The sequence below is a fragment of the Atractosteus spatula genome, chromosome 16, assembly GCF_055471065.1.
Source record: "Atractosteus spatula isolate fAtrSpa1 chromosome 16, fAtrSpa1.hap1, whole genome shotgun sequence".
NCBI lineage: Eukaryota > Metazoa > Chordata > Actinopteri > Semionotiformes > Lepisosteidae > Atractosteus > Atractosteus spatula.
Genome location: NC_142721.1, coordinates 1053531 through 1068646, shown reverse-complemented (window position 1 = coordinate 1068646; position 15116 = coordinate 1053531). Strand labels below are relative to the sequence as shown.

General features: G+C 42.8%; 1 protein-coding gene across 1 annotated transcript; it reads left to right on the top strand.

The window, feature by feature from the left end:
• Positions 1-4317: 4317 nt before the first annotated feature.
• On the top strand, positions 4318-7659 carry LOC148819351 (interferon-induced transmembrane protein 5-like). Its single transcript, XM_088935190.1, has 2 exons — positions 4318-4521; positions 7438-7659. Exons 1-2 carry the CDS (start codon positions 4318-4320, stop codon positions 7657-7659), a joined length of 426 nt encoding a protein of 141 aa, XP_088791316.1.
• The last annotated feature ends 7457 nt before the right edge of the window (positions 7660-15116 follow it).

The window sequence follows — 15116 nt, the reverse complement described above, 5'->3', positions numbered from 1 at the left end:
ACCAGTCCATCACAGGACACACACACACTCACACACCCTGGACAGGACACCAGTCCATCACAGGACACACACAGACTCACACACCCTGGACAGGACACCAGTCCATCACAGGACACACACACACTCACACACCCTGGACAGGACACCAGTCCATCACAGGACACACACAGACTCACACACCCTGGACAGGACACCAGTCCATCACAGGACACACACACACTCACACACCCTGGACAGGACACCAGTCCATCACAGGACACACACAGACACACACACACACTGGACAGGACACCAGTCCATCACAGGACACACACACACTCACACACCCTGGACAGGACACCAGTCCATCACAGGACACACACAGACACACACACACACTGGACAGGACACCAGTCCATCACAGGACACACACAGACTCACACACCCTGGACAGGACACCAGTCCATCACAGGACACACACACACTCACACACCCTGGACAGGACACCAGTCCATCACAGGACACACACAGACTCACACACCCTGGACAGGACACCAGTCCATCACAGGACACACACACACTCACACACCCTGGACAGGACACCAGTCCATCACAGGACACACACAGACACACACACACACTGGACAGGACACCAGTCCATCACAGGACACACACACACTCACACACCCTGGACAGGACACCAGTCCATCACAGGACACACACAGACACACACACACACTGGACAGGACACCAGTCCATCACAGGACACACACACACTCACACACCCTGGACAGGACACCAGTCCATCACAGGACACACACAGACTCACACACCCTGGACAGGACACCAGTCCATCACAGGACACACACACACTCACACACCCTGGACAGGACACCAGTCCATCACAGGACACACACAGACACACACACACACTGGACAGGACACCAGTCCATCACAGGACACACACAGACTCACACACCCTGGACAGGACACCAATCCATCACAGGACACACAGAGACACACACACACACTGGACAGGACACCAGTCCATCACAGGACACACACAGACTCACACACCCTGGACAGGACACCAGTCCATCACAGGACACACACACACTCACACACCCTGGACAGGACACCAGTCCATCACAGGACACACACAGACACACACACACTGGACAGGACACCAGTCCATCACAGGACACACACACACTCACACACCCTGGACAGGACACCAGTCCATCACAGGACACACACAGACACACACACACACTGGACAGGACACCAGTCCATCACAGGACACACACAGACTCACACACCCTGGACAGGACACCAGTCCATCACAGGACACACACAGACTCACACACCCTGGACAGGACACCAGTCCATCACAGGACACACACAGACTCACACACCCTGGACAGGACACCAGTCCATCACAGGACACACACAGACACACACACACACTGGACAGGACACCAGTCCATCACAGGACACACACAGACTCACACACCCTGGACAGGACACCAATCCATCACAGGACACACAGAGACACACACACACACTGGACAGGACACCAGTCCATCACAGGACACACACAGACTCACACACCCTGGACAGGACACCAGTCCATCACAGGACACACACACACTCACACACCCTGGACAGGACACCAGTCCATCACAGGACACACACAGACTCACACACCCTGGACAGGACACCAGTCCATCACAGGACACACACACACTCACACACCCTGGACAGGACACCAGTCCATCACAGGACACACACACACTCACACACCCTGGACAGGACACCAGTCCATCACAGGACACACACACACTCACACACCCTGGACAGGACACCAGTCCATCACAGGACACACACAGACTCACACACCCTGGACAGGACACCAGTCCATCACAGGACACACACACACTCACACACCCTGGACAGGACACCAGTCCATCACAGGACACACACACACTCACACACCCTGGACAGGACACCAGTCCATCACAGGACACACACAGACTCACACACCCTGGACAGGACACCAGTCCATCACAGGACACACACACACTCACACACCCTGGACAGGACACCAGTCCATCACAGGACACACACACACTCACACACCCTGGACAGGACACCAGTCCATCACAGGACACACACAGACACACACACACACTGGACAGGACACCAGTCCATCACAGGACACACACAGACTCACACACCCTGGACAGGACACCAGTCCATCACAGGACACACACACACTCACACACCCTGGACAGGACACCAGTCCATCACAGGACACACACACACTCACACACCCTGGACAGGACACCAGTCCATCACAGGACACACACAGACACACACACACACTGGACAGGACACCAGTCCATCACAGGACACACACAGACTCACACACCCTGGACAGGACACCAGTCCATCACAGGACACACACACACTCACACACCCTGGACAGGACACCAGTCCATCACAGGACACACACAGACACACACACACACTGGACAGGACACCAGTCCATCACAGGACACACACAGACTCACACACCCTGGACAGGACACCAGTCCATCACAGGACACACATCGACAGAAACACATACTCACACTAGGGCACACACTAGTTTTCTCAGAAGCCTATTAAGCTACCAAAGTATCTTTGGACTGTGGGAGAAACCCAGAGCCCCCAGAGGAAACCCACTCGAACAGGGAGAACATACAAACTCCACACAGACAGCACCCCAGGCATTGAACCTAGGGCTTCAGCTCGGCTAACCAGTGGACCACTCTGCCTGTTGATCCACATTCAGGTTTTAAATGTCAGACTACTGCAGAGATTCTGACTAATGCAACCACCCAGTTTGCGAGACATTTAATTAGAGTGGCACAGAATTTGTTTTTGTAAAGTTCTAGACAGAAGTTACAAAATCCATAGGACTTTTTTGAAAGTCTACTGTAGGATTTTGTCTTCCAAAATAGACAGGGATATTGAATGGCAGTTAAGTATTTCAGATGTCCATGGTACCGATCAGAACCTTGTTTTTAGTTCTAAATCCTTTTCATGGAACATAAGCATTTAAAGCTTAATTGCTAATACTTTATTTAATTTGCAAATGACACATCATGAGGAATTAAGGAGTGTTAAGAGGCGCATACATTCATCAACCCAAAATGAGTTTCTAACTGAAATTGCCATAATCGAGTACTCTGCTATATCCTTTAGCTAGCATTCCACCTGGTTGGGGAGAGTTCTTTCAATATAATCTCGTCCAATTTTTGTTATTTTGTTATGCATAAATAAGAAATATCGTCCCTACGGCCGAGGACTATAATATGCACGGGTCTACCACTAGGGGCCGCCAAAGTACCGTCTCGGAGACAAAAAGTTCCTTTGAATGCAATAGTTTCCCTAACTGAATTATTGTTCATAATACACATTCTCACATGGGTTTAATTAGTGTGTTTGCTGCATATAAAGGAGAAGAAACGGGAGGAGGGTTGTATTTTTGTTTGAAGCATTTAGGCAGATATATAGTTAGGTTAACATTAGCTGGGGTTGGCAGTAGCACTCTCTAAAGCAAGTTAATTTTGTAGAAGTCTTTTGTATTTTTATTTTTTTAATGGCCAAGAAACCTTCTAGACTTGTTAAAAAAAGCAGATATCTGGCAGTGTTTTACTCAACATCAATGCCTAAAGCTGTTTTGTACTTAAAGCTGCACCTCAAATTGCTTGTGTACTGAACTACATATTTGCTGAACTTGAATGAATGACTATTAGCAAGCTAATACAGTGGCAGAGTTTTAGGGATTTGTTAATTGCCTGCATTAGTCGAACAGTGACTCCAAAAATTTCTTAAGTTTGTGAAGGTGTATCTACCACATATAAGCATGCCAAATAATTTAATTGTGCCAAAATAATTAGAAAGTTAAACCAGGGAGTGCACCGTGATAGTCTTCAACTCTGCTTTGTTATTGAGGGCTGGTGGGAGCCCTGGTTAATGAGGGCCACATGAAAGCCCACACACCCTGCTGGAATGTACACAAGGAGATACCAGATATAAAAAGGGGTTTACAGTGAGTAACCAGCTCCTTCTCCCTTCCAACTTTAAAAGCACCAATATAAAAGCCCAAACCACGTAATGGTAGCCTTCCTGGTCTGGCCATGTGGAGTGAGCCCTCAGCTGCCTGTGACCGAAGCAGTGGCTCAGCCCACCCCAGGCCTTGCATCTATAAAACCGGTGTGCGAGTCCAGGCAGCCTGACATCTGATTTGGAGACGGCGTGGAGGACAGGGGACAGCCAGCAGCAGAGAGGATGGATAATGCCACTTACACATGCCCTCCCGACTACACTCCCCTGAGCAGCAGCAAACCTGGGGACGCTCCCTGCAGCTCCACTGTGGTCAATGTGGGCACTCCTGCCAAACCGCCCAAAGACTACCTGATCTGGTCCATCTGCAACACCCTCTACGTCAACTTCTGCTGTCTGGGGTTCTTGGCTCTGGTGTACTCGGTCAAGGTAAGATACACTTGTGCCTTTAGACCCACAACCACAGAAATGTGACGGAGCTTGGGAAACTGTGGGGCACTGGCAGAAATCATTCTGAAACCCGTACAAGGTTCAGCATCAGGTTCATGCAAAGGCAGAAGCTTGCCGAAGGCGACAGAGTTTGGTTAATCACATTCCCTCGAAATTCAGAGATAATATTCTTGATAAGATTTTATGTCTCATGTTTTCAGAAGGCCAGGCCAAACACAAGAATAATATTTTGACATTTAATGCCATTTGATATTTGACATTTAATGTTTTTGCTAGATTTCACTTAAGAATGTTTTTAGACTTTCAGAAATTATTAGCTTATATCAAATAAAAGTTCCACTCTCATAAATCTTTAATGTATGGACTGAGATCGGATTCACTTAACAGACACAAGAAAAGACCATGTTTAACAATTAACACATATTGTGTTATTGTTCCATAAAAAACACAAACATAAAAAGACAATTCTTGTATTTTATATACCTTTGCTTCACACAGATCTTCACTTGTGAAATAAAATGCACAGGAATTATTACAGAGGTGCCAATCGGTATTATTACTATTAAAATATTTAATTAATTAGAATAGGTAAGGATTTTTGTAGATTTAAAAATGTACAACAAGTTGTATATATTTTATTTACATGGACATAGGCACATGAAGGTATTTAGCATATTAGAAGCAAAACTCTGGATATTTTAAGATAATTAAGTAGCAATGATAAATTATCTTTTAGGCTTTATCTTTAGGCAGTATTTTTAAGGATATATATTTGAGGAAAATGTTAGCAGTTATGCTGAAAAGAAAATTAAACTGTGAATGTATTTGGCATTACTTGTTAATGCAGAGCCACAAACATTGTTGTTAATAGTTTTTACTCTTGAAATATTTGTTTTTCTGAATAATCCTTGTTGTCTGACATTGGCACGTTGAGATACCTCCACTTGCATGATATTAGGCAGTTAATCGGTTGCAAGAAAAACCTCAAATAATACCAATTTATTTACCACAAAAGCAAAAGAATGCATTAAAGCAAATATATTATTCATGTTTTTAATGGCACCTTTTTTGAAGGACAGTACTCTCCTGTTATATTTAGTGCTTGGCTTAGTCTGTGGGAATGTACAAGCTGTGCCACAGGAATGCTGGAAATCAGGAAGAGAGCAGACAAAACGCTAGCGAAGACGTCGGTCACAGAAACGACACAAGGCTCAAATTGCAAAAGAGATGAAGGGAGGCTAGCATTTGTAGTATTTAAAGCATAATTGGCATGTTCCAAAAAACTGAAAGTCTGCCTGAAAATTAGAGGTTGCAGATGAGCACAAATTTCTCAAAACTTACAAGTCCTATTTACCTTCAGAACCAGGTGGCTTCTAGTCATCTGATGCTTTGACTGTTGCCACGAATGCACCAATGGTGGGGTGAAAGCCAGATGGTGTTTAGTCATGTTCCTTAGTCCCATTGGAGCTGTGGGCCCTGAGAACAGCGCTGTGATTGGGGGCAGGATTCTGGGGCTCCGTCTGTGACGCAGGACGTATGCAGCTGGTGAAACTGCACGTTGGTTGCAGAAACTTCTGAAAGGAATGTAATATTTTTGTGGCATTGTTAGTTGTTTCCCAGAAAGCTTTTACCCTATTTTTAAAAAGGATTTTGAAATGAATAGTACACATTATGGGGTGATGTATGCCCATTACACAGCCCTCTCAAAAGCAAAAGTCTCATAAAAGTTATTGGATACATACAGAGACCTTGTGAGTCCTTATGGGATTTCTTAGCCATTGTCAAGCAAGTTTAAAAACAGAAGGCTAAGGGAGAGTTTACACAACATCATTTCTACATACTTGCCTGAAGTAAGATAGGGACAAGTTGGCAGGTGGCAGAGAGGTCAGCATTGCTGCTTCACAGTGCTGGGGCCCTGAGTCCAAGCCCTGATCTGGGGGTGCTGTCTGTGTCGAGTTTGTATGTTCTCCTCATGTTTTCATGGGTTTCCTCCAGGTGATCTGATTTCCTTTCACAGTCCAAAAACATACTTGAAGGTTAATTTGGTTCTAGGAAAACTGTCCCTTTGATTATAGTTTATTATAGCTCTGATCACAGCTGTATCACCAGACAGCGGGACTCAGCTCAAATAGTTCAGACGTGAATGTACCTGCTGAGAAACTAAATTTTCTTGACACAATTTTTCTTGCACAAACACAAACCATTCTGTACAGTTTAAGTGCAATATAGTTTTGGCAATACCACTCTTCAATATTTGTGCTACACACCAATTTTGCTTTAATAAATTTTGCTTTAGTTTCACTGGTGAACCATGCATTCATCAAACACCCCTGGCTCTATGAAAATACCACCATAAGGAGTCCTCTGTAGTGCCAGCTTAGCACTGCTTTTATAATTTATTTATACAATCATTTAGTATAATAAAAAAATGTTTTGTTTTTTTTTAATCACAGTTGTTCCCAAAGTCCAGCCAAAATTTTCTGTGATGTCATGGTACCTATTTTTGGTTTTTATTTTTAAACACGTTGCACTGGTTTAACTTGCTGTTGTGGCTGGGCAGCCATAGACATCTTACACTTGAGGTTTCGGACTCTCCCACCCAGACCAACAAGCTGTGGCGAGAGGGCTGGGTGGGAATCGAGACTTTGACAATGCGAGCAGTTCAGTGTTTGCATGCGAAAATCTGAAAATAGCGATAGCAGGAAACCCGCTGCCAGCCCTTGCTGCTTTAACAACACCAGAGCCTAGATTTACGGAATCTGCTTCACATGCAGAAAAGATAAATTACTCTGTACGCAGCATGGGTGAAACTGTCGGCTAGAAAAGTGTTCACGGTATCTTTTGCAAAGCCCGCCCGTTAACGCTGTTATTAACCTGCTCACCTTTCCCGTCCAGGCCCGAGACCAGAAAGTCCTCGGTGATCTCAAGGCTGCCCGGGACTTCTCAAACAAGGCCAAGTGGTACAACATCCTGGCCTCCGGCTGGAACGTCATCATCCCCCTCCTCATCATCGTGCTCTTCGTCACGGGCATCGTCCACCTGGCGAACGTCCGCGGCTCCTACGACTTCTTTGGGGAGGAAGGCTACGAAAACTTCATGAGGCTGTTCGGACAGTAGCCGACTGCCAGGGGAAGAGCGAGCTGCTCCCCCTTGCCCGTCACGACAAGCGCCCTCTCCCGAGCCAGGAGCAGGCAGACGAGGACATGGGGGTTAAATCTGAGACCCCTGGCCCTCGGTGCGGCTCTCTTCCCTTCTCTCTTTTCTCTGACTGCAACTGGGCGACCAGCAATCATCTTCCAGTGTGTTCGTATTTATTGCTTTGGCAACACTGTAATTCATCGGTCATGCCAATAAAGCTGGTTGAATTCGAATATAGCGAGACAACTCTGCATTGTTCATCTGCATGATCCTCGCTGTTCGTACAGTCTTTGATCCTGCGCGACTAGAATTGAAAATGTTGCGGCCGGACTTTCACTCGATCTTTTTTTTTCCCTTAACATTAATTTAAATACCTTTTTTTTTGTTTTTTTTTTAAAGATAATTCTCTAAATATTTTATTCAAGGCTCGTACAACACTGAAAAATATTTTATGTGTGGCTAGAAGGGTGAATGACTGTTGGTACACTGCTTTCCAGCTTTCTGTCCTTCCAAATAAAAGTTTTTCTTCAACTGTAAGCCTGAGAAATAGTTTGTTTTTATAATAAATAACAGGTTTTAAAAAACTGACCAAGAATGTTGCTGTATTTTATTTTGATCAGAACAAACTTCACTCCATCCACAGGGGGTCTGCTGTATCGTTAGTCTTGACCAACACTTTTCACCAGAGAGACTTACAGTATGTTCGCGTGGTGATGCAATTGAGTCAAACAGTCTGAGTGAAGCATCTCACTCAAGTGTCCGGATTTGGACCCACAACCTTCCAGTTAGGATTTGTCTTCATCTTTTATGCAGACTTTCAGGAAGATCTAATTGTGTTGAAGTCTAAGAAAGAAAACGATATAGATCTCCCTAGTGGGTCCACAAACATTCTCACAACACTGCATGGCTCCTGTATACCTTCAATACAGTGTGTTGCCTGGCTCCTTGACAGTCTCAAACTCAAGCAAGTGAGTTTGGACAACGCTATAATTTATTTTCTAAAGTAATACTAACCATGTGCCATCATTTTAATTCAAGAAGCATTTACTACTGTAAATACAGTCACTTTTCCTGGAGATCTAAAACCTAAGAAATAACTAGTTCACTGATTATTCCTTCGTTTACACAGACTAAGCTCTTTTGTTCTAAATGCAATAATCCTCACAGAGCAAATGAAATGTTGAAAACAGAAAGTGCCATTGCGTTTCAATGCTGTTTACTTTCTGTTTACTGGAGTACAATTAGTCCGTCTGGAGAGCTGTTTATGAGTGGGGCTGATCCATAACGATTCTATAAGCATACCACAAGAGCTGTTACAGCTTGGCTTCGGAGTCATGGATCTGTTCCACACCAAAGGCAGTGACGTCTGCTGACGAGAGCTGTTGCAGGATTGGGAAATGTTTTTATTTATTTTATATAGACATTGGACAGCACAGTGGTGCAGTGAGCTCAAGGAAGTCTCTCACCATCACCACCTGCACGGGGGTACCCCAGGGCTGTGTGCTGTGCCCATTGCCTTGCACATTGTACCCCAATGATTGTGTAAGCAACTATGGCAACTGTACAATTATTAAGTTTGCAGATGATGTTGCCTTGATTGGACTTTTGAATGATGCTGAAAACAGTTACACACAGGAAAATTCACTGTTTTTAAACACAATTAAAAGAAAGGAAATGATAATTGATTTTAGAAAGAAATGTTCTCTTCTTATGAGTCTTGTATTTGTAAATGGAACTGACAGTGAAACAGTAAATGAATATAAATAACTTGGTACTGTTATTGACTGCTAATTGACCTGGAATGCAATATGGACAATAAAGGCAATATTTGGGCAATAAGGCACAACAAACGATTTTTTTTAGGGAGTTTTAAATCAAATTTCTGACAGTTTTATTCAGGGCATTCTAATCTTTTGCATTCAGAGCTGGAAAAGTGCCTTGTTCTTGCAAAACAAAAACAAGTTGAACAAAATGATCAGGACTGGAGGCAAAATTGCCGGGGCATTCCTGGACTCAATAAGATGTCTAATGGAGCAACATATTATTAATCGTGCACGTAAAATCTTACTGTAGATAACCCCTCTCATCCACTCTTTTTAGATAATGTTTTTGTAAATTATGTAATTATGTAAATTACAATATCTTTTTGTGGCACCTGGCCTAGTAACTTGTATGACAGGTAAATTAATTTTGAATTGATGAACATTGGTAATAGCTTATCGTCAGCAGCATTGATCAACAGATTTTCTTTCCAAAGCATCTTAAATTTAAATTCAGTTATTGAGACTCAGTCAAGAACAACTGCATCAGTCCTCTCAGTCCTCATTAAAGCCCGTCTCTCTCCTGGTTTAATCAGAGGCTTCCTGTCCATCAACAGGTCTCAGGTGTATATACAATATGAGGTTGTTTCAGTTTTGTAGTGGTCTAAATCTGTCCTGCTAGTTTTACCTGGTCTGGGAGTTTATACCTAGCCCGGTGACTGTAATTTGTTTTAGATACCTGTACCATTAGCTTGACCTTTCCTTGGAAGACAGCCGTGTACTGATTTTGCACGTGGATTTCTGCACAGAGCATTTGAGTAAACAAACACCTTTTTGTACAAACCTCTTTGTCCGTGTTTTTATGACTTTTATGATATTCTCAGGTTTGCTTTCGGGTCTCAACCACCTTGAGTTACAGGCTCCAGGTTGTCACAACCCTTAACAGCAAAAAGCAGCTTTCTGACAATGGAACGAATTAGTAAACACTTCAAATATCAGTCAACAGTCCTCTAACTCAAGTGTAACCTGTTAAGAAATACAGCATCCTTATAGGGCTTTAATCTGTTACAAAGACATCTAAATATTTCTTTTTTTGTAAAGGCTAGAAAACTAGTTCATAAAACATTGGTATGAAAACAGTACAAATACAAAAGTTTTTTGTGACTGATATTTTCTTCGGATAGAGGCCAGGGGAATCCTTACTTTTAGAAGGTGTTCTTTCATGAATAATGATTTTACCACTTGTGAAGCTGCTACCCTAAAGCTAAGCATCCTATAACTAGAACATGTAATTTGGTATACACCAGCTATAAAAATATTCCCCTCATCTGCACAACATATCCTTCACTGCAGCCACTACAAAGTGTGGAGCAGAAGGCGAAGCTATCATTATGAAATATGTGGCAATTTTTGGGTACTGAACAGCATACTTTCCCAATTAATTATGGGCTTACTGCTTCCCCACCCTCATGCTATCCCAGTGCTTTCATTAGAACATCTTGAAAGGCACGTGCTGTGTAGAGCACATGGAGAAGAGTCCTGTGTTTTATTGCATGAATCTTTACAGAAGATGTTTGGCAAATTCATTGTGAATTTACAGCTAAATAAACATTAGGTAAACAATCATCAGTTTATACTCTCACTATCTGATTGGTAGTATATCAATAACAAATCCAATTTGCAAACAATTGTTGGATGGTAAGATTTGGTCTCAGTAGTAGCTCAACCAGAGAAGATGGTCATTCAATACTACGCTGGTTTAAGCATGTGTTCCTGTCATGTACAGTAGCTGGGTTTCCCCAGGTAGTAGTGCACAGACTCTCTTCAGCAGGGGTGCCTGGGAGTTCTGTGACTGGCTAAGGGCCTGTGAGCACTTCCCGCCTCTGGCTGTATAGGTGTGAGATTTTGTGGTTTTGAGATGATTAATTTTTTTTTCTAAACTGGAATAACAATAATCTGTAGAAACGATTGTCAATTCCTATATTTTAAATAAGATCACAGGATTTTAGTAATAGATTGCATTATAACATACTTGAAAGCCTTTTACTTTTTATGTACATTGAATCAAATGGGCTAGACTAGCGACGCTCAGCTCTTTACATCCTGGACATGCACAAATTTGAGCTCTTCCTAAGCAGAAGTCCAGGTCCCGATATTGGGAATAATGCAACTTGCAAGGCAGTTACTTCAGGTCCTTTTTGTCTTTTAAATTTTGCAAACTTGTGAGGATATCTTTCATATCTGAAAGTACAGTATGCAGGTCTTTCTACAGCCTTTCTTAATCTCTTCCTTTGGAAAGGTCTGAAAAAAAGGTCCAGGGCAAAGTTATCTGGCATTTTTCATGCTTTGTCTACCACAATACTACACCATCCATCCATTTCCTAACTGCTTTATCCAATACTGGCTCATGGGAGTCATGGACATGTTTCAAGAGTCTTCAGTCATATCCTTAAATACCCAGAGTGAGCAGAAATAATTTGGAGAGCAGCCTGTAGCGGATGCAAAACAGAGAAGCGCCAAGGTCCGTCCATGAAGAACTGCATGCCCAGCGTGTGTCTCTCCCACACATTTCGCCCTGTCCTTTCCTCTCATTCTGGCATGTTTCTAACCAAAACACTTCCAAGGGCTCTTCTCCGAACCCTGGACCCGCCACCGGTCTGTTACAAACCCTGCATTTAGCATCAGTGTTCTGCTGGACAGAGGTGGGAGGCCTCTGGATGTGAAGGCATTTCCATCAGAGATTTAGACCAAATCTACTGGTTCATCTGGGCCTTTGAAGAAGTAGTCAGAGCAGATCACATACACGAACATAAAGAACTGAATTGGAAAAAAAATGAACAAATAAGACATTAACTGCTACTTGAAAGACTGTTTCAAAAGTGTCACTAAACTGAGCTGTGTGGAAGATCCATTCTTCATTAACTACTTAAGGTGTTATGAAGAACTGCTTCACTCATCAATTTTCATTTCCCAAGTTGCATGTGTTCTTTCCTTGTACAGTGCTGTGCAGTCTTAGCTATTACTGTAGCCCACCCCCCTCCCCCCACTGTTCCAACTAGGACTGATATTTTTATGTGCCTCAATTATAGCTTACTCTTCCAGCTTTCTATTTTCTCCAAGCAACAAAGTAGTTCCATATGTGTTTGTGTAAAGATTACAGGCTGGGTCAGTTTCACCCATCTGAAAGGAGATGGGAGTAGTCTTTTCCTTCCTAAACTATCTATATCGGTGAAAGAGAAACTCACCCATTTCTAACAAGCTGGTTTTTAAACAGTCTTGTTTTCAGAGAGGCCCTGATTTGAAACGGTTTGCAGGATTAAATATACAGGGGGTTTACTCTTTGCACTTGTAAAAAGTGTGGCAGTTATCCGTTTTGTGGAATAGACGATGCTCGTGTGTCTCTGTATTAGAAATTGTGCATGAAGTCAGAGTGAAAGAAAATGGAAAAAATGGAAAAAAAAAACATCTTCACGATCAGTACAAGTGTTAAAATGTATCCCCTAGAGGGCGCTGCAAATCTTCACACGTGTTTCATACTAAACGGTAACAAGACGTCACCAAAAATGTTTTAGTGCGCACTTTTTATTTTTATTGGCTTCAGTCCTGGTTCTGGGAATCACAGTAACTATGTCATTAAAATGTATTTTTAAAGCTAGTTTGACTTTTGGAGGAAATGAAATATTAAAGGGTTACGATTAAAAAGTTTATCACGTGAATTGTGAACATACTGTACCACTACAACTGCGGCACAAAGATTAGCACCTTGTAGCCTGATCTCATTAGATCTCAGAAGCAAAGGAAAACTGGACCTCAACAGCACTGGGGCAGTGGACCTGTAGGTGATGCTCTTCTGTCTGGAACATCCATCCATTTTCTAAATGCTTCTTCCAAATCAGGGTAGTGGGGCAGACAGAGTCCGTCCTGGCAGGCAACAGACGCAAGGCAGGATACAGCCTGGGTGGGACGCCAGGCCATCGCAGGACATACACAGACACAATCACACACACAGTCCAACCATTGCTGATTTTTCCAGAAGCCAATTAACCTACTAGTACTGTACATATATGATCTGTGGGAGGAAACTGGAGCACCCAGAGGAAACCCATGCGTAATCAGCCAGGTGACTGCAGCACTACTCTGAGTGAAGAGGGTGCTCTTCTCGATAGGAGCAGTGTCTGGGGAGTCCCGTAGAAAGGCGCCTGCTTACACCCAAAGAAGTTGTGTTTCCTTTCTTCTCTTTTCAGCATGAAATAAACCTATTACTTGTTTCTTTGCAGCCTACACAGCAGCTACCTACCTGAACTACAAGTCAAGTCCTATGGAAATATTATTAGCTGTAAATAGTAACTTAATCTAAGGATCTCATTTAGGCATTTTGCTGCAATCATATGTTACCTGCTTAAACAGGCTAGATAGCCTTCCAATTGAACACAACATAACATATTTTCAGGAACTATGGCATATATATGCGTTAATTGCTAACATACTAATTCTAATAATATTTGCCAAGCAGTATCTACTGGGCTTGTGAAAAAATTATGCATTGTTATTAAGGGTAGTTACAATTTGTGGGGAACTGAAGGCACAGTGTCCTTAATTATTTCTCACTTTGACATTTACTTTAATATCAACACTACTGACAATGTAGGAGCGTCTGAAAAGTGAACAGCAACAGAACAAGTGTTTAATCTGTTTAATCTAATACCAGGCATGTGGCAGACAGCACTGAAGCAGCTGTATATAAATGTGCACTGATTCACTCCTCAACTGGATCCACCCGTATATACCTGAAGATCCGCTCCACAGTCTTTGCATGTTGCAGACAAGAGGTACAGTATACTGCAGCAGTCCAAAAGCCTTCTGTGGTTGAGTTCCTACCTAACTTTCTGCTCTGACTCTGGATTTGTATTACACATTGAATCATTGGCAACGCACCCTGCAAAACAGGCATTTTCTATTATTTACATAAATATTAAGGTCTGAAATAGCAGCAAGATGCACATTTAAAAAGTGTTTGTGTTTGAGAACAAAATCCAAATACGTTATGTCTGTTTCTACTACTACAGTATATACATTGCTCTGTACCTGGGGATAGACTACAATTTTGTTCCATAACATGATCACTGTCATGGAAAATCCCATAATTCCTTGTGTGCCAACCAGTTGGAAAGCAGTTTAGACCAGTGGGAATTTATTTTCCTTTTTGCTTATCTTTTTGCAAGTGCAAGTGCAGTTTGCTTTAATTAAAAGTCAAAATGCAGTCATTTTGATCAATCGTACATCCAGAGGTGAGACAGGGTTTGAGAACAAAGATCTGTCACCATCTGACTATCATTTTTTCTCAGTTTCTCAAGCAAAAGATTCAAATGGGAATTCCCAGTGAAAATATTGTATAAATAACTGTATAGGGGTGTGTAAACTTTTGACAGCAGCTCTGAGTCTTCCAGAGGTTTATAACCAGTCAATGGGAACTTGTTATCCAGAGAGAGACTGTGAATTTGTCATTGGTAGATGGGTCAAAAAGTGAGCTGATCTACTGTACACCTCAGAAAACACAATAAGTGCTCGATTAATCAGAGGCATGGTTCGTGATTGTCAGTTTCATAGACATGGTGATTGAGTAACATGGACAGTCTGCAGCTGACTGTAATGATAAAGCTGAAGAGGTGAAGAAAT